Below are 19,468 nucleotides of genomic sequence, written 5' to 3'. Positions count from 1 at the left end.
TTAGTATCTTATGAACTGATAATTCTTTCAATGAGAGGAATAATTCTGAGCATTAAAAATTTAAATATTTAAATATTCATACTTACACATAAAATAATTGATTTCAGACTCTGAATGGGGAGTACAGGATGAAGACATAGTTTTAGTTAACTGCCAAAAAACAGGGTGTTTTTCATCAATCCATTGTCAAGGGTTGAAAAATAGAAGAAAAAGATAAGCATATCTGACTAACATTTGATATCCTTTTCCCTTTTTTTATATTGTATTTACTTTTACATTAAGACATGTTGATGAGAGATTTTTTAGTTCAGGAAGTGGATTGAAATAACAATTATAAATGTCAGGGGCTGAAATGTGTGCACATTCACGCCTGCCCTCCCAATACATGTATTGAAGTCCTAATCCCCAAATATGGCAGTATTTGGAGATAAAGCCATGGAGACATGATTAAGATTAAAATGAGACCACATGGGCAAGCCCTAATACAATACTGGTGTCCTTAGAAGATTACAACACAGATCCACACAGAGGGAGGACCCAGGGAGAACATGCCTGTCTGCACACTAAGTAGAGAGGCCTCTCAAGAGACCAACAATGCCAACTCCTCACCTCGAACTTCTAGGCTCCAAAAGCGTTAGAAATTTATGTTAGTTAAGCCACCCAATCTGTGGTGCTTTGTTTTGGCAGCCTTAACAAATACAAGCAATTAATAACTTCTAAAAAAGAGTTTGTGACTAGTTTCAGGATTGCACATTCTTTAAATTGGCACCCAAATGTACCTATTTTTGTCATATTTTGCACTTTAGTTGAACTTTATTTTGCCCTCATGGTTTTCAGGCTAGCAATATATATTTTCTTGATAGTCACAGGGTGGTTTTTCTGAAGATCCTCTTACTGTACTCGATGGCTTGCTCAAAGAAATCTGCTGAAGTTCTTTTGAATGTTTTCTGTTTTGTCTTCAAAAGTAAAATGATATTTGAAATTTAGACCAGTTAGATTGCATTACAACATTAAACATGTTTTGGACTTTTTGTCATCACCACCACCTCCTGAATCTTCAGCACCTAGTAAAATCAAGAAAAGCAATATTATTAGAAATCAGTGGATATATAGTGTTTTTATTCTCTCTCATATTAGTATCAGCTTTATAGCCTAAATTAGTACAAATACTAAAGATCTGACCATTTTAAAACTTGAATGCATATTCAGAATTGGTCCATTTAAAAATAGCATCTGATAAATGGTTAGCCAAGTTAACATCTTAGTTTCTGAGACTATACAATCTGAACTTGATACACAATGCTTGATTTCTGGAAATATAAAATATTTTTAGTCCACAACGAATTCTCCATATAGAAGAAAAACAATTGAGAAGTAAATTTGTATGCAAATAAAGTGTGGATCCAAATTCAATATACTGGATACTCAAAGAAAATGGCAAGAGCCAAGTAAAGGACTTGATATTCTCTTCATTGTAAAATTGAGATAAAGGTTAAATTTAATAGTACTAAGCAATGCCTTTGCCTTTCATTTGCTCAGTAAAATTCACTTTTCCTGTCTTTTTGAAATGCAAATTGATCTTATCACTTTTCCTGCATAAGTCCTTCTAGATAGAGACTTTGAAAGGCTGAAGTCTGTAAGCTTGGCCTACAAGGCAATGCACCATCTGGCAGGTGCCTGCACTACCAGCCTTATCTGGTAATTTGCCCTCCTTACTCTCTAGACTCCACCTACACCAGCTTTTAAATTCATCAGTTGCACCAAGCTTATTTGCACCTCAAGCCTTTGTGCATATTCTGTTCTTTCCTTTATTTCCTGACCCCTTCTCCTTTCTGTGGTTAGCCAAAGCTTACTCCCTAAAGACAAAGCACTGGTGCTTTCTCTGCAGTTCACAGATAGATCATCACCTGTGTATTGATTAGTTATTTAATTATTTTGAGACAGAGTTTCACTCTGTTACCCAGGCAGGAATCAATGGCCTAATCACAGGTCACTGCAGCTGCAAGCTCCTGGGCACAGGTGATCCTTCTGTCTCAGCCTTCCGAGTAGCTGGGATTCCAGGTGTACACCACTATACCTAGATAATTTTTTAAATTTTTTTCATAGAGATGGGATCTGGCTATTATGCCCAGCTAGTCCTCAAACTTCTGGCCTCAAGCAATCTTTCTGCCTTGGCCTCCCAAAGAGCTTGGATTATAGTGTTGAGCCTCTGTGCCTGGCCGATAGTGATTGTTTAATGTCTGAACTGACTTCCCTCATCAGATGGTAACTTCTTCAAGATAAGGACTCCGTCTTTTTCCAGGGCCTGCCTAACAGAGAACCTTATGCAAAATAGATACCAAGGAGTCAGAAACTCCTGTGTTTATTCTGTTGAAGGATATCCTTAACTTTGTTAAGAAACATACTTTCTCCCTCTATGAATTGCTCAGAATACCACTAAATGCAGTAGAACCATCTAAGAGAAATGTATCATTCAAAGCCATTCCACAGAGATGATTTGTTAAACAATAATAATTTCTAACAAAACCTTTAGAATGTTATACTTTCAAGACAGATATTAGCATTCTAATTTCAAGATGGTGTTTGGGTCATTTAATGAATGAATAGTTGGGCCTATGCATTTTAACAGAGGCTTTCGGAAAATATTAAACTTGATAGAGTGACTTTAGAAGTAGAAATTTCATGCCAGGAAAATTAGCACCATGTGGAGACATTTGGGAACCAGGCAAAAGGATCTTGGAGTATCCTTTATGTCACCCTATGTAGCTGTCCAGCCTTACCTTACATGTAGGGCATCCTTAAGGTGAAGCTCTGTAAAAACTTCTCATTATATAGAGAAGCTCAAAGAGGTTAAGCAAATTGCCCAGAGTCTCACAGGAATGTGTGATGTTGGGACTAAAACTATTTCTCACTTAACCTTAACCCCACAGATTCTATGGTTTTCGTATCATTCCTAAAAAATCCCCAGTGTTCCTCAGAAGTGTCTTAGGAGCCACTTTCTAGAGGTATGAAGAAACCGAGCTCCACCCTCTACAACATCGGTTCTCAACCTGTGTGTCGCGACCCCTTTTTAACAATGAAAATACATTGTGGCATTAGGAAGGCTGAGAACCACTGCTCTACAACAACTGGACTAGTCAATTCTATCTGGACTAATACAGAAGATCTTATTTGGGGGGAAAAAACTGAAAACCACTAACCAATTTATTATATTACAATTAGTGGTCTGCACCAGGAAAACTAGTTGTTTGCATTTACTCTTTATGCCTCTGTCATGTGACATTAAGCTCAGCCTGACTTCTGGCTACTTTATAGGGAGCAAAACCAGATTCCATCTAACCTTTTTCAATCATGTTTCCTTCTTCCTGCTTTTTTACCTCCTCCTCCAGTGCCTTGATCTTTGCATCATGCTCATCAGCAAGAGATTTCCATTCCATTCTGTTATTCTGGAGACCATTCATCATAGGTGTGATTTCTTTGTGAAACCGTGAGAACTCCTAGAGACAATTTGAGGTCAGAAACTACTGACATCATGCAGGTGATTTTCACAAGTGGAGGAGGAGCTATAAGGAATTGTTAACAGTGCTCAGAGCTGCTAGCTGAGCTTAACTCAGTACCTTGGAAGCTTGGTTTTGAAAAGATGGGTACTATTTTTCCTGCCTACCTCCGTCTTCAATTTGCTCACATCTGAGTTTTCTCGTCTTTTATTCCACCCCTGAATGAGATTAGGAGAAAACCTCAAACTACTTTGGAGTGGCTTTAATGGCTCTAATGGCTTTCCATGTGGGTAACATTTTTATTTTGATTATAGTTTGAAATAAAATTCTTATCCAAATGTTTATAAGTTTCATTCAAATAATTTGTTTAGTTACCTTATATACAAAAGTGCAAACGAAGTCAATAAATCCAACTTGAAGTTTAGGAAGTTCATCTTTTTTGTTTCTGTCCATCATAGGCTAGAAAGAGAAATAAATCCTTTTAAGATAGGTTTCTAAGATTGAGTGAACAAAAGAGACTGATTCGTACTGATAATTTCACAAGTAATGCATTTTTATGTCAGGATCTTTACAATAGGTTGTTGCTGCAGCACGGTTCTCTCCAGATCTCCTTGTTCCCAAAATTCATTTGCAACCAGAAGTGCTACCTGCAAATGAGAAAGGCGTGGTTCACTAAATCCACTTATTAATAGAGAAATTGCATTTTATTAGTACAAGTGACATTTGAGGATAGAGTTTATAATGTTTGAGGTGTCATCAAACCATATGCTCATACTTAGAAGATGCATTTTCAGATTACAGTGATATGGGAAAGGGGAAGTTTTTATTTCTGCTTCAATGTTCTAGACTTTTTCTGAGAGACTCTATCTTGTATTTGCAATTGCTACCACATCTCACCAAGAAGAAAGAGAAGAGGGAAGACATTTAATTCTACTAAACATGCTTCAAGCTCTTAACACTTCCAGAGTTCTCTTCTGCCTTGCTTGTTAGCATCTAGCATATATCTGTGTATGTACTTATATACACACATACAGAAATTAGTCTATAACTTACTTGACTACAGTATGAGGATATTCAAGGGTTAATTTTATCATTTAAAAAAACCCCAATCTGTCAAGCTTATTGAGCACCTGCCTTGCATTGGCATGAGCCACATTTGCCAAGAGGATCAAGATGTGGATTTTCTTTAAGATCTTTTTAACTCTACTGTGTCATTAAAATGCTTTGTATAATGCCAAACCATAGCTGGAGAAACTAAGTTTACTAAATATCAAACAGAGAAAAAAAAAATTCTCACAGACTAGTGAGGACAGTCACATAAACAATGTGTTCAGTGCTGTCGATCAAGGAGAAGGGAGTAAAGTTTCATGAAGGAGGGAGGTGACATTGATGCTGTGTCATCAAGAATAAAGAGGAGTTTGCCAGGTAAAGAAGAGGGGAAGATCATGTGCAGAGACAAAATCGAATATCCAGAGCTTACATGAGTAGGAGCTTAGGACATAAGGCAGTGACATAGGACGGAGCAGTGGGGAATGATCCTGGGAGTGTGAGTTAAGGATAGGCAGTGACAGGGCCTATAAACTGCCAGGAGCTTGAACTTGATTTCCTAGGTTGTGGTTTCTATTTTTGGAGCCTCAGCTTCCCCTGCAGTGCCCAGGGGTCCCAGTGGAGGAGGCTGAGAGAGATCAAAGCTGAAGTAGCTTTGCTTCTTCATAAAAAAGTGATCTTTGCACAGGTTTTATGCAGGAAAAAAATGGACTTTAAAATTTGAAAAAGGTTGGAAACCTCTGGTAATGGAGAGTTTAGAATATTTTTAAGCTGTGGAATGGCTGAGTAGAGCTCTATTATAAACAATCCTCTCAGTAATTTAGAGAGAGGGTCAGTTAGGAAGCTGCCACCATAGTTATAACAATTCCAGATAAAAGGATGAACCGAGGCAGTAGGAAGGTGATAGAAATCATCTGAAATGATGACCTAAGCTCAGGCAAGACCCCATGTTTCCAGCTTGGGTGACGGCATGAAGACTAGGAGGAAGAGCAGTGTGTCAAGGAGGAAGGAGAGGAAGGAAGGGCTTGGTTTGAGACCTGATGGTGATGGAATTGAGGACACTTGGCTCCCCTCCTCCCCACCCCTGTTGCTAAGTATTTAAAGCTGGAGGAATTTGAGAAAACTACAGAAGCAGGAAGGTCACTCTCTGTTTTCTCCCAGCCTTTCTTCCCTGACACAGACCATAAGACCCTCACTCAGATGTGCCCTCTCTATACCCAGAGGAAAGGCGCCAAGGACACAGGTGCAAAGGAGAATCGGAACAAACAGGCCTTGTCACATCCTCCTAGTATATTGCTACTAGATCACACCCTCTTAGTTCAATTCTCTTTCTCCATGACTATCCACATCTTCATCAAACCCAGCATAAAAGTACACAAGTTTATTCCCTAGAGTCTTCAGTTCCTTTCAAAGGCTCCCATGTCACATAGAATTTAGATAAATTTATATGCTTTTGTTTTTCAGTCATCTGCCTCAGCCATGAACTAGGATGTTAATCTGTCTCAGCCATGAACCCAGGATGGATGAGGAAGAAATATTTTTCCTCCCTTACAATGGGTTCCAATTATTCTATTTTTATAGACGCAATGCACATTTATAGTTGAACCTGCTTAATTCTGACCTCTTTTGCTTAGGGTTTTCTCTAGAAGTTATTTTTCTTCCTTTTTTTTGTTTTTTTTTTTTTTGCTGATAAAATTAGATTTTTTTGGTTCCCGGCCCCCCACTTTTAGGTAGATCAAAGGCGATTGAGAAGGTTGTAAAGAATGATGCTTATCACTATGGGAAGCATGTGGGGCTGCAATGGAGAGCTCCCCTGTGGAGCAGGGGCTACCAGATGTGCTTTCTCCTCCTGCCTCCTTCCTGCAGGGACAGGGGCCTGTCCAGCTGCCCTGATCTCTAGAAGTTAATGAAGGAAAAGGAGAAGGTTCTTTCACCCAGTTAGTAAAAAAGCAAGTAGTAAACTAGTGCCTTCCCACTCTTACTGCCCATGGTGGGGTGAGAACATCGGTGGAAGGCAACCGTCAACATGAACTCAGAGTCAGCACCTTCTTAGAGCTGACAACACACTAAAAGAGAGATTGTAGGACCCAAACCACACTTGCTGAGAGGAAAACAGTAATGATTTACCCCGGTCTCTCTCTAACTAATATTCTCTATTTAAAAACTCAGACAGTGATTGAATAATTTCATATAATTTTTTTTACATCCCGTTCAATGATAAGGAATCCTTAAGAATCCATTTCTTGTTTCAAAGTTTCTTCTTTCTTTTTTTTTTTTTTTTTTCCTTTTTTTTGGCCGGGGCTGGATTTGAACCCACCACCTCCGGCATATGGGGCCGGCGCTCTACCCCTTTGAGCCATAGGCGCCGCCCCAAAAGTTTCTTCTTTCTTTATTCAAGAGAAGTCTCTTGAATAGGCGGCCTGATCAAGAGACCTATTGTCTTACTGATGTTTGTGATTTGTCAGAATCGAATTCTGAGGTTGGCAGGGATCTTTACATGGGCTCTTATGGGACCTAGTCAGCACCTGAAAGTGTGACAGAAAAGATAACAGAACTGGACTCACCTGACTTTGTACTTCCCAGGGCTTGGTGATAGCGGACAAGTCGCATGCAGTCATCATCATTGCCCTTCGGAAGGAAACAAATATTTTTAAAATAGAAAGAAAGACAAAATAAGTTACTTTTGCCAAGAAAGAAAGTTTTGACTACCTACATGATGATCTCTTTTTTGATTGGATCGATGGTTACATATTTGATGGCCTGCTCTTCAGTTTCCATTTGTTCACAGGCATCAACAATTTTTTGAAACATCGTTCTCTTCCTAGAAAAGATACAGAGGGGCAACAATTTTAGCATACAAAAGCAGAGGAAAAGTATAAATACATGCTTTTCAGATTTCATGTTCCCACTTTGCATGGCGATGTCCACATTGCAGAGTCTACAGGGCTGCTAATAGGAACAGAGAGTGGCTGTGTAATTTTAGCACAGAAAGGGCTTAAGATAGAAAAAGCACAAACCATGGTGGGGGTTGGAGGGATGGGGAGAGAAAAATGTAAATACATTAAGACCAAAAGTCATAATACATTTGAGAAAAGGGATCATACATAAACACAGGCTGTAATAAGCTATAGCAACACATAAAACTAACAAAAAATTGAACTCAAAACATAGAGCTTAAAATTAAAGACATGTAAACACTAAGTGTTTCTATTATACGTTAGAGAAATTCTCGTGTACAAGGGCATACAATGTCTCATTGCAGGCAATGATGAAAAATTAGAAATGATCTAAACATCCATGAAAAGAGGAATAGGTAAATTAGTTATGATATATGTATATGTATATATATTCTTTAGCTAAGAAACATGATTGGAATGCCATTTATCATCAATGATAAATCTTTAAACCAGCGCTGCATGAGTAAAGCAAGATGCAGGAAGGGGTGTTCAGAGAGTGTGATACCATTTATGAAAAATTTTAGAACACACTTTACCATATAAAAACACAGATGGAAAACATGAATACACATCAACATCCTACGCGGATCTTTAAGGGCAAAGGGAAAGGATTTTCATGGCAGAGAAGGGGTGGGATGCCTCGATTGCATGGCTAATATTTTTTCTCCTTAAAAAACAAAATCTAAGGCAAACATGGCAAAATTTAGCATGTATTAAATCTTGACTATGGATATTTGGATATTGATTGTTATTCTAAGTATTTGTCTTCATATTTGAACTATTTGTTAATTAAATTTTTAACTAAGAAGAATCAGAAAGGGATAATTCGACAGCCCAAGTCACTGATATTTGGATCCTGTACCTAGTTCACCTTGCTCTAATTCACTTTTACCAAACAACTATGTAGCTCACTTACAAAAAAATAAGATTCTCAAGAGTATCTGATCTCCATGGCAATATTAAATAGGCTGTCATTCTACTCCAGATAACTTCATAAGTCTGGGTAAAGTCTGTCAGGATCGTCAAAACTGATCAGCTACTCTGACGGGATCAAATTTCTGAGCTGGAAATAGATTCTGCACCGTGGTGAATTCACCAGGACAAAGACCTACCTTGTGAGGTCTCTTGGTAACTTTTCTGGCAGTGCACAAACTTGACTGCTTATTCTTCAAATCAACCTTCTTTACATAATAAAGTTTACACTTCAAAAATATAATTCCAGATGTCTAGTAAATTCACTGTCAGGCGTCTATCTTGAGGGTATTCTGACTAATAATCCAAAAGAGTGGATGCATGCTGGCAGGTGCGCACACACGTGTGAGAATAGATTCCATTCAACTTTTATGCAGATTCTAACTACAGGCAATCTATGGAAGCAGAGTATAAAGACACGCACTCTGTTGTGTGGAGGGATATACTTACTTGAAATATAAAGCCAGGTCAGTTGCTATTATTGCAACCTCAAACAAATGAATAACTGTTTCAAACTGCCGCTTATTTAGGTTCTGAAAGATGTTTAAACTCTGTAAGATGAAAATTCACAATAGGAAACAATCATTACTTTATCCTTTGGTTGAACAAAACAAACTATGCTTAATAAGAAGAAAATCTAGGTCTTCCAACACTTTTTATTGCTTTCAGTTTTTGTCATGTGGACTAAGTGCACCCCTCTATTACACTTTGAGTAAAATAATTAAAACTATAGAAATAGATACTGTTGGCAAATATTTATGTAATCAAAGGTTAAGTTTTGGGGAGTAAATAAGTGTTTTCTTCCAGGACTATTAAAACATAACAGTAGATTAAAAAATCTGCTTTTATTAATTGAGGAGTTTTAATAAAGACTTTCTGGGAGATGTCCAGTTGTTAGACGAGTGATATTATCTACCACGTCATTCTTAGAGTGATAGGAAACTCCTGGTCTTTCAGAAAGTGCAAGTTATCCTAGTATCCATATGTGTAGGAAAAGGTAATGAAATCCTTCCATGTTAATCTTCTTTCTTCTAGAAAACAAGAGTATCAGGATAGGGCTGGGTTTTTTTAAAGCCTCGATACCCCAAGTAGACCTTTTTAGTAATACTGGCCAAAGGACAGATATTCATATTTAGTTTTGCCAAATGAAGTTGACGTTACAAAACGCAGAAAAATTTCACTGGAAAGAGAGGAGATAGTTCATTAACCTAGATAGAGATAAAGAGAACATAATGTAGAAAAGAATACTGGACTGAGAATCTCCTCACAACAAAGCACAGCACAGAGGGGTTAAATAACTTGCTCAAAGTCAAACAGCTAGCACGTGACAGAGCTGGTATCTAAATAAATGCAGCTCGGCTGCAGATTCTGTGCTCTGAATCTCTGCATGTTCAGTTCCTGGCTTCCCCACTTTGGTAGTTATACAATCCTGGACACTTAACATCTGTGAGTAAATAGGTCCCTCAGAAAGTTTTGAGAGACTGTGTGATGTGGTCCATATTCCACTTATAAGAAACACAGCTGGCAGAGTCCTTTCAGATTCACCCGTGTCCGTTTCAACTTGCTTTGCTTATCGGTGTTGCTGGGAGGGCGTCATTTGTTTTTGTCCACACGGATTTTACATTTCTTGATTTTTGTGTATCTCAAAACTGTTGTTCGTAATGAGTGACTTTGTTTTCTCAAATGGGATTGATAACAGCTGCCCTGCCTAACTACCTCACACTTTATCTATGCTCAAAAGATATTTGTGGAGTATTGACTCAGATAAAATAATGGCTGGGGATGCATTTAAAAATTGCTATAAAATTAGCCGGGCATTGTGGCGGGCGCCTGTAGTCCCAGCTACTCGGGAGGCTGAGGCAAGAGAATCGCTTAAGCCCAGGAGTTGGAGGTTGCTGTGAGCTGTGTGAGGCCACGGCACTCTACCGAGGGCCATAAAGTGAGACTCTGTCTCTACAAAAAAAAAAAATAATAATAAATAAATTGCTATAAAATTTATTGTTATATTCATTATTATTGTTATGTAAAGTTTGAGGCTGGCTCCAGGTTAAAATGGAATTACAAACCCAAGACCAAATATAACTCTCAGTCATTTCAGGAAATTGAAATATTAGGAAACAATAATTGGAAAAGAACTCAAGTTTTAGACATCACACCATACATTATATAAACCTTCACTTAAGTTGTCTTTTTATAACATCCTCTAGGACAAGAAAAATGGCACTTTATAAAGCACATGTGAGTAAGAAAACAAAATGAGGGCGGCGCCTGTGTCTCAGTGAGTAGGGCGCCGGCCCCATATGCCGAGGGTGGCGGGTTCAAACCCAGCCCCGGCCAAACTGCAACAAAAAAATAACCAGGTGTTGTGGCGGGCGCCTGTAGTCCCAGCTGCTTAGGAGGCTGAGGCAAGAGAATCACCTAAGCCCAAGAGTTAGAGGTTGCTGTGAGCCGTGTGATGCCAGGGCACTCTACCCAAGGGCGGTACAGTGAGACTCTGTCTCTACAAAAAAAAAAAAGAAAAAAAAGAAAACAAAATGATCCATTTTGTTAAAATACTGAGCTCATCATAGCAACTACAGTTAACCTTTTTTAATTGATGGAATGAAGCAATACCTGTTGAACACTCTGAATAACAATAAACAAAAAGAAAGGTGATCTGGATCAAAATGAATTTCTTAGGACATTTCGCAGAAGCCAGTTGGTATCGATCCAGAATCCCTGAACCAAATCTTCTAGATACAAGTTATTTCCCACCTGGTCAGGATTGGCCAGGGAGGAGTAAAGTAAGTGGGACATTTGTCATTTTAATCCCACTTAACCTGCCTCTGACTTCGGTATAATGGCCTTCCTTTTCTGCTGGTAGGAATCCAGTGGCGTATTGACATCAAAGAATCATTTCCTTTCTTTACTCACTGATGAGCATCGCTATGTTCCCAAAGTAACATGTATTATGCAATTTGGACGTATTCTTTGCGGACTCAATAATACTTAAAGCAAAGTCAAGCTTAATTGCTATACAGGGAAAAAATGTAAGGAGGTTGGCCAGTAATGTCTGAGATTGTCTTCAACTTTTAGACGAATTAATAGTTATAGCACATGAAATCATTTCTAAAAGCTCCAAACAGACTGATGAATTCAAGGAAATACTCCTTAGGTATTTATAATCTACCAAGTGCCAGGCTATATAAATCAATATTTATCATACACCAGTTATTTTAGTGCATGTTGGTCTATTTGTCAACCTGGACATCTGTTGCTATTTGATAGCACATATGCATGTGAAAGAAAGCTATATAAAAAGAGATATAGGGCAGCGCCTGTGGCTCAGTGAGTAGGGCGCCGGCCCCATATGCTGAGGGTGGCGGGTTCAAACCCAGCCCCGGCCAAACGGCAACAAAAAATAGCCGGGCGTTGTGGCGGGCACCTGTAATCCCAGCTACTCGGGAGGCTGAGGCAAGAGAATCGCGTAAGCCCAAGAGTTAGAGGTTGCTGTGAGCCATGTGACGCCACGGCACTCTACCCAAGGGCGGTACAGTGAGACTCTGTCTCTACAAAAAAAAAAAAAGAGAGATATATAGAAACAGATTTGACTAATACTATTGTACTCAATTTGTCATACATTTTCCCAATCCAAAATAATAAAACAGCTGTATTAAAATTGACAGATGATCAAAAGTTCTTTTACTTTACAAAATGAATCAATACTGGAAAATTGATATAATTAAGAAAAAGAGTTTATATTCAAATTTTTCATACTGCTTCCATTGTATATAGTTTGACATACTTGAATTTTATTTATTATTTATTTATTTTTGAGACAGAGTTTTCACTTTGTCACCCTTGGTAGAATGACATGGCATCACAGCTCACAGCAACCTCAAACTGGGCTCAAGTGATTCTCTTGCCTCAGCCTTCCAAGTAGCTGGTACTACAGGCACCCACCACAGAACCTGGCTATTTTTAGAGATGGGGTCTTGCTGTTGCTCTGGCTGGTCTTGAACCTGTGAGCTTAGGCAATCCACCCGCCTCAGCCTCCCAGAATGCTGGGATTACAGGGGTGAGCCACCGTGGTTGGCCCCTGAATTGCATTTGTCTTTCTCTTTGCATTTGTTTTTACTTTCATTTAAAAACATGCACAAATCTCTGAGTTTAAAATTCTTTTTTTTTTTTTGAGACAGAGCCTCACTCTGCCACTCTAGACTAGAGTGCGGTGGCCTCAGCCTACCTCACAGCTTCAAACTCTTGGGCTCAAGCAATCTTCCTGCCTCAGCTTCCCAAGTAGCTGGAACTATAGGGGCCTGCTACAATGCTTGGCTAATTTTTCTGTTTTTAATAGAGACAGGATCTTGCTCTTGCTCAGGCTGGTCTTGAACTCCTGAGCTCATGGAATCCTCCCACCTCAGCCTCCCAGAGTGCTAGGATTACAGGCATGAACCACCGTGCCCTAATTCAAAACTCTTAAGTTCTTTATATTTTCTTTTTTTCCTACCTGAGGTTCTTAAAGAACTTCTAATTTGTTTCTTCTTAAGTTATGCATATAGAATCATATTTTTAAAATACTAGTTCTGTTTTTGTATTGGTTACTAAAAGAGCTATTGATTGAATTGGTGGCCCATGTCTGATAAATGTTTATGTGTTATTGCATGTACTTTGGATATGTATGGCTTTTACCTCGCTCTATTTCATTTTTCTTATTTTTCCATTAGCCCTCATTTTATTTTTCTTTAATGTTATATGGAGTTTTGGAAGCTCCATTAAATCTTTTTTGGAACAAAGTGGAGCTTAAACATACACATACACTCTCAGCTGGTTTTGTTTTTTTTTTAGTTTGTTTGTTTCGTAAGTAAAACCAGACCCAGCGATCTTTTAGTTAGAGCAAGAGGTCCCCGATGTGAACAGCACAGAGGAGAAACAAGGATGTCCCCCCAAGGCTTAGTTTGATGCCACTCAAACAGCAGAGGAGTTGCTGCTGAAGAATCTATGCTGATGTGCATTTGTATTAACTCTGGCTTCTCATCTCCTCGGCAGAAGAGAAGGCCATAAGAAGTGAAGGAGGGAAGGCAGACAGCAATGGCCAGATCCCAGTACAGAGACCCTGGGAAGCCAAAATCAGGTGTGCCCCCAGAAAAAAGAGAAAAAGTGAGTAGAGCACAGGAGACAACACACTGGAAACAGATTTCCCCAGCTCATTCCTGCTCTTCCCCCACAGTATTCTTCAGCAGACAGGAGCTCCATTCAAAGATGAGCAATCTTCAAAAGCCTAAAATCTCTGTGTAAATAGACCACAAGGACACAAAATAATCTGTAGACACTCAGTGCAGTTCTAACCAAAAGACCAACAGTTTGTCCGTAAATTGACAAACTGATTCTAAAAGTCACCTGTGCATAGAAATGCAAAGGGTTGATATGTTATTGGATTAATTTACTTGGTGGAAGTTGAATTAAGAATAAACAATAGTTGAAATTATAGAGCAAAATGTAAATTTAATAAATATTGATAATGATAATAGGTAGATTATAAAACAGATGGAGACGGGAAAAGTATGAATAAATTGCTTCATATTTAATAGCAGAGGATTAGATACTATAAAGTTAACACATTAATTTCAAGATGTCAAACATTTAAATGCTCAGCTACATTTTTCATAATTTTTCATAGTTGTTTGCCGTTCATTTTAGAGGGCTCTTCAAACCTCTCATAATAAAGACATCATTATGTATTCTGCAATTCCTTCCATTTCAAAAATGTGCCTTTTGGTAAATTTAAATAAAATTAAATTTAATACCTTTTATTTAAGATAAATGGAATTCTACTCAGCAGTGAAAAGGAATGAATCATTGATAGACACAGCAATACAGAAAAAAATCTCAAAATTTTTTTCTGCATGAAAGGAGGGAGCACAAAAGATTCCTTATTATGGGATTGCACTTAAATAAATTCTAGAAAATGCAAACTAATCCATAGCTACTAAAAACATTTCCATGGTTGCCTAGGGCTGGGCTGGGCTGCCAATGGGTGTGAGCCATTCTTAGGATGATAGAAATGTTCTGTTTCTTGATTGTGGTGGTGGTTTCCCGGGCATATAAAATGGCAAAAACACACAAAATTGTACCCTCTAAAGAGATGCAGTTTATGATACATATAGTGTACTTTTCAATGATGATTAAAAAGTATAACTCTGGCTTACAAAAATGGGTTGGGTAGTGTGATCTCATTTTTCAAAATTTATTTCTCTCCCGGCTGCCTGTGTGGTTTCACAGGGTGACTGCAAGGAAGTTCATCAAATGTTGATGAAAGATCTCTTTAATATTTCTAGGTGGTAGGATTTAAAATGATTTTTTTAAGATATTTTTCTCTGAAATTTTCCCTAGTGTTTGATTTTTTGTAGTGGGCATACGTAATTGTTATAACAACTATTTAATATTAAGTCATTAATTTATAAAATACACATGAGTCTTTAACAGTCCATTTGTTTTCCTGAGCAGTGTGCTGAAAACATGACGTAGAGACAAGTGCCCCAGAAGAGGACGGAGACCTGTGTCCCAGCCCTGCTCCAGCTGGCCCCAGTGAGCTCAGCTGCTTTCGCTTGCTCACAGAAAGAGTCTATTTTTATTCTCCCTTGACTATTAAAATGGCTATGACATATGAATTCTGTGCAGCACACCAAAACAGGTGGAAATGGCTTCACTTTATTCTGATTAGGGCGCTCGGGCAGGTTGAGGCCAGAGAAAGCACAGGCCGTTCTAATCTCCAGTGCTGTAGCTGTGACACGTGCTGCCAGCACATTAGGCCTTGCTGTGGCTGTACACAGGGATTTTATTTCTTTTTCACTGCTTCTTTGTATAAAATGAGGCAAGATGATGGGGTAGGTATGAAAAAGTATAAATCAAATTTTCATATACTTTGCAAAGAGACGTTCTGATTACTAACAGTGTTCTATTATTTATACCAAGTAATTTATTTTGCCATTTTCTACAATGTATTCTAGTATTAAAATGTATACTCCTACACATTTGACTAACAAGGTTTCCGCCTATTCCTTCAGGTTAAAGGGCCCGTTTCTGTCTGGTTTAGAATACAGGCAGTTGTATTCCTCACAGCTGTGAATCCATCGCTGCTGGGACATAAGGACATTTTGGTTCTAAGCCTCATGAAAAAGGTTGGGATTTCAGTTCAGAGATTTCAGGCATATGAAAAATAAAATGTCTGAGAGATGCCCACAAATGCCAGAATTACTGGATTTAAAAATAAACTTTCTAATATATATATATTTTTTCTTTATAGAATAAAAATAAGAGAACTACATTATTCCCTAAAATATAAAGAGAGTATCTGATGGCTAAACATTTCTGGCTTTTTTCTTTCTTTTTCCTTTCTTTCTTTCTTTTTTTTTTTTTTTAGTGTTCAATTTGATTGCTCATAAACCAGCTGTATGTGACTGTATTGCCTAGTGACACTATTGACAAGGCTTTAAAAGTCTGCAATTAGCAGGTTGAATGGTGTTGTAGGGAGGTTCTGGAAAAAATGGCATGGATTACTGAGATGCAATATTCCTTTTTAGAAAGAATAATCAGTCTTTATATAGCCATCAGAGCCAGTTCATACTGCAAAGTAAACAACACTAAAAAAAAATTAAGCTGGAAAATCATAACACTATAGTGAATCATCAAATCCCAGAGGGAAAAACATTTAAGATATTAGGAGTCTTCCAGTGTTAAGTATTTAGATATTTGGTTACAGTTTTTAAAATGTATCTTGCTTTAGTAAGTAAATGTATAATTTAGTAATCCATTATATTTGACATGACCTCACTATGGTATCATAAGCAGTGGGATATGCAGAAAATTGTTACTCAGAAACCTAGTCTCATTCAAAATGTGGATTCTCAGGCCCCAACTCTGGAAAGCCTGGTCAGTACGTGGGGAATGGGGTTTGGCATCTGTACTTTTCACAGCCAGCCTGCTCCTACCCTGTGAAATTGATGACTTTGATGAGGTTGTCTGGGTACCCAGGTCAGAGAACCATCTAGAGCAGTGGTTCTCAACCTTCCTAATGCCGCGGCCCTTAAATACAGTTCCTGTGAGTCGTGACCCCCAGGTTGAGAACTGCTGATAGAGTCTAGAGCCACACCAGGTTAGCGCTTCACCTCTGGCATTGCAGAATTAGAAATGTCACAGCAGTTTTAAGATAGCAATGGTGCTGGGCACTGCATCACCCACGGATTGTTAAAATCACTCAAGCAGTTTCCCCGCTTTTTCTGCCCAGTCACCCTGTCTGACAATATTTTCCCGCTTTGCTTACGAGCACCATCTTGGCTTTGCACTGCATGGAAAAATCTAGTAATCGCTCTTGCACATATTTCTATATATTCCTTCCTTGAGCTTTTTAATAAAATATGATTATTGAAACTGACAAAAGCCTGCTCTCCAGAGGGCTTATGTGTCCTAAGGAGCCTGTGATTCTAAATAAGTTTTCTGCCTGTGGCAAAACAGTGTTCCACTCAATCTAATAATGATTTGTTTTAATCATTTTGGGTTTGGACCTTTCTTAACAAAGTGTAGGTTCTATCTACAACTTTTCCACATGTCCATATATCCCTTCATTAAAATCGAGAAAGGGGAGGAGGGAATGACTGCCCCTTGCGGGAGGTTAGTAGTACTTAGTCTGTGCAAACCACAGTGAATTCAAGGGGCTCAAAGCCACTGGTGTGTAAAGCCATCTCTGACCCCATCCCTTGCCCCTGTCTCCACCCCCTGACCTCATCCCGTGTTGCAGTCCTCCTGTGAATGTGATTTCCCCCTCTGGAGCTCACAGAGCATGACTCAGTGCCTGTCTGATGGCAGTCGTCCCATTCTGTCTCATAACTGATTCACGCCCCTCTCCACTACCAAGGCCTGACTTTCTCAAAGGTGTGGACCGTGTTCTCTGTGTTCACCATGAGTGAATAGGAGACAAGTGGCCATGGGCTCCTTTCCCCTTTACATCTACATGCGCTTCCAGGTTCACAGAGCCCTTCCCATCTACCGTAAGCTTTTTTTTCTTCTTTCCCCACAGACCCACAGAGATTCCATGACTTTCCTCAGCTCTTTCCACCTGTCTCAGCTACTTCCAACCTGATGATTCAAAAGCTATTGCAATATAGCAGTTCCTATCAGCTGACTTTGATAAAGGCACACAGTGTCAACTACCGTCTCAAGGCCACCCTTTTCCAAGCATTTTCTGGGTTAGTGCTTTGGTGCAGAACTTGTGAGGTGCCCTAAAGAGAGGCTCACGTACCTCATCCTGCAGGAGAGTCTTGCTGTACTCCAGGTGGTGCCTCTCCAAAATAGAAGACCCGTGAAGCCTGGCTAATGGAGACGTGGATCTGGAGAAAAAGGATGGGCCATAGTCTTAGCTGGTTAGAAATTACACACAAGTCTGTACAATACAGGGTTTTTACTGTCTCAGGAATTCTTAACATCTTCCCTCTCCTTCCCCACCCAATATCTGCAAAATGGTCAAAAACAGCACATTGGAAATTTATTTTTAGATTTTAAAGATGAGAATATGCTTTTTTTTTTGAAAAAACAACTAATTTGTTGAATGTAGAACTGATCGACTTGTTTAAACTAGGAAGTTTGGTTCATTCCTCGTATCTAAAATCTTTAAGTTCCCTGGAGCTTATGGCGGTGGACTATGAGATAAACATAGAGCAATCTTATGAAAGCTCAGAGGTTATCCATGTAGAAAGTATTCACTAAGAATTTCCAGGCCAGGTGTGATAGCTCACGCCTGTAATCCCAGCACGCTAGGAGTCTGACGCAGGTGAATCACTTGAGTCCAGGAGTTTGAGACCAGCCCGAGCAACAGCAAGACCCCTGTTTCTACAAAAAATAGAAAAATTAGCTGGGAGTGGTGCACGACCAGAGTCCCAGCCACTTGGGAATCTAAGGTAGAGGGATTGCTTGAGCCCAGAGGTTAGATGTTGATAGCACTACCACTGCACGCTAACCTGGGAGACAGAGCAAGACCTTGTCTCAAAAAAAAAAAAAAAAAAAGAATTTCCAGGAACCAAGATGAAAATCACTATTAAAGAAAGAATTTCATTCTTCTGAGGTGTTTCTTCACCCTGGGTATCAAGTTCATAGCTTGGTCTCTAACACACAATAGGTGTTCAACAAGTGTTTGTTACATTGGAACTGAATTGGCTAATACACAACTGATCAGGGAGGAGGAAGCGAACTTCGATGACTGTCAGGGGACTTATGCTCAAGAGGATAGAATGTCCAGCATGGGCTGGAACCTTTCGAGAGGAAGATGTCTGTTGCCCAACCTTGGGTGGCCATCTTCCTTTTAAGACAAAGCCCAATACGTAAGAATAGAAGGTACATTTCATCCATCAAATACATTTTTCATGAGCACCTACTAGGTAGGTTTCACATACATAATTTCATTTGATTCTCATAACTTTGAGAAGTAGAGGTATCCATTTCATGGTAAAGAAACTGAATCTCAAAAAGATCGACTTTCCCAAGATCCCTCAACCAGGAAGTAGTTGGTCCCACCCACCCATTCTCAAAAGCCTGTTCTCCCTAACACTTCACTGCCCCTGGAGAGAGATAGGTGGTGTGTCAGAAATGAGGATGAAGTGTGGCTGAGGCAGACTGAGTATCTTAAAAACCATTTTCAAGGAGCTGGGCTGGCTATGAGCATTGCTGGTGAATTCTGAAGAGTGCGAATGACATAATTATAACAGTTATAATAACAATTTCTAATATTTATTAAATGCCAAGAGCCTGTATCAGATCCTAGCACTCTGGGAGGCCAAGGCAGGTGGATCACCTGAGCTCAGGAGTTTAAGACCAGCCTGAGCAAGAGACTCCATCTCTAAAAATAGCCAGGCACTGTGGTGGGCTCCTGTAGTCCCAGCTACTCTGGAGGCTGAGGCTGGAGGATATCTTGAGCCCGAGAGTTTAAAGTTGCTATAAGCTATGATGCCACAGCACTCTACCAAG

At 39.1% G+C, this 19,468-nt stretch overlaps 1 protein-coding gene across 1 annotated transcript in view; it reads right to left on the bottom strand.

Annotated features, from left to right (window-relative positions):
- Window positions 1-19,468, bottom strand: part of PDE6C (phosphodiesterase 6C) — a 50,947-nt gene continuing 31,479 nt past the window's right edge. The window contains exons 16-23 of the mRNA XM_053582738.1: window positions 17,751-17,838; window positions 8,924-9,024; window positions 7,258-7,365; window positions 7,109-7,172; window positions 4,070-4,144; window positions 3,873-3,956; window positions 3,341-3,497; window positions 1-1,064 (exon numbers count right to left, since the gene is read on the bottom strand). Of these exons, the coding sequence (XP_053438713.1) occupies window positions 1,003-1,064; window positions 3,341-3,497; window positions 3,873-3,956; window positions 4,070-4,144; window positions 7,109-7,172; window positions 7,258-7,365; window positions 8,924-9,024; window positions 17,751-17,838 (739 nt within the window). The 3' untranslated portion in view covers window positions 1-1,002. The remainder of the gene's footprint in view (window positions 1,065-3,340; window positions 3,498-3,872; window positions 3,957-4,069; window positions 4,145-7,108; window positions 7,173-7,257; window positions 7,366-8,923; window positions 9,025-17,750; window positions 17,839-19,468) is intronic.

The sequence above is a fragment of the Nycticebus coucang genome, chromosome 3 (genome assembly GCF_027406575.1).
Source record: "Nycticebus coucang isolate mNycCou1 chromosome 3, mNycCou1.pri, whole genome shotgun sequence".
Lineage (NCBI taxonomy): Eukaryota > Metazoa > Chordata > Mammalia > Primates > Lorisidae > Nycticebus > Nycticebus coucang.
Note: the sequence above shows the minus strand (reverse complement) of the source record. Positions and strands in the feature narration are given on the sequence as shown.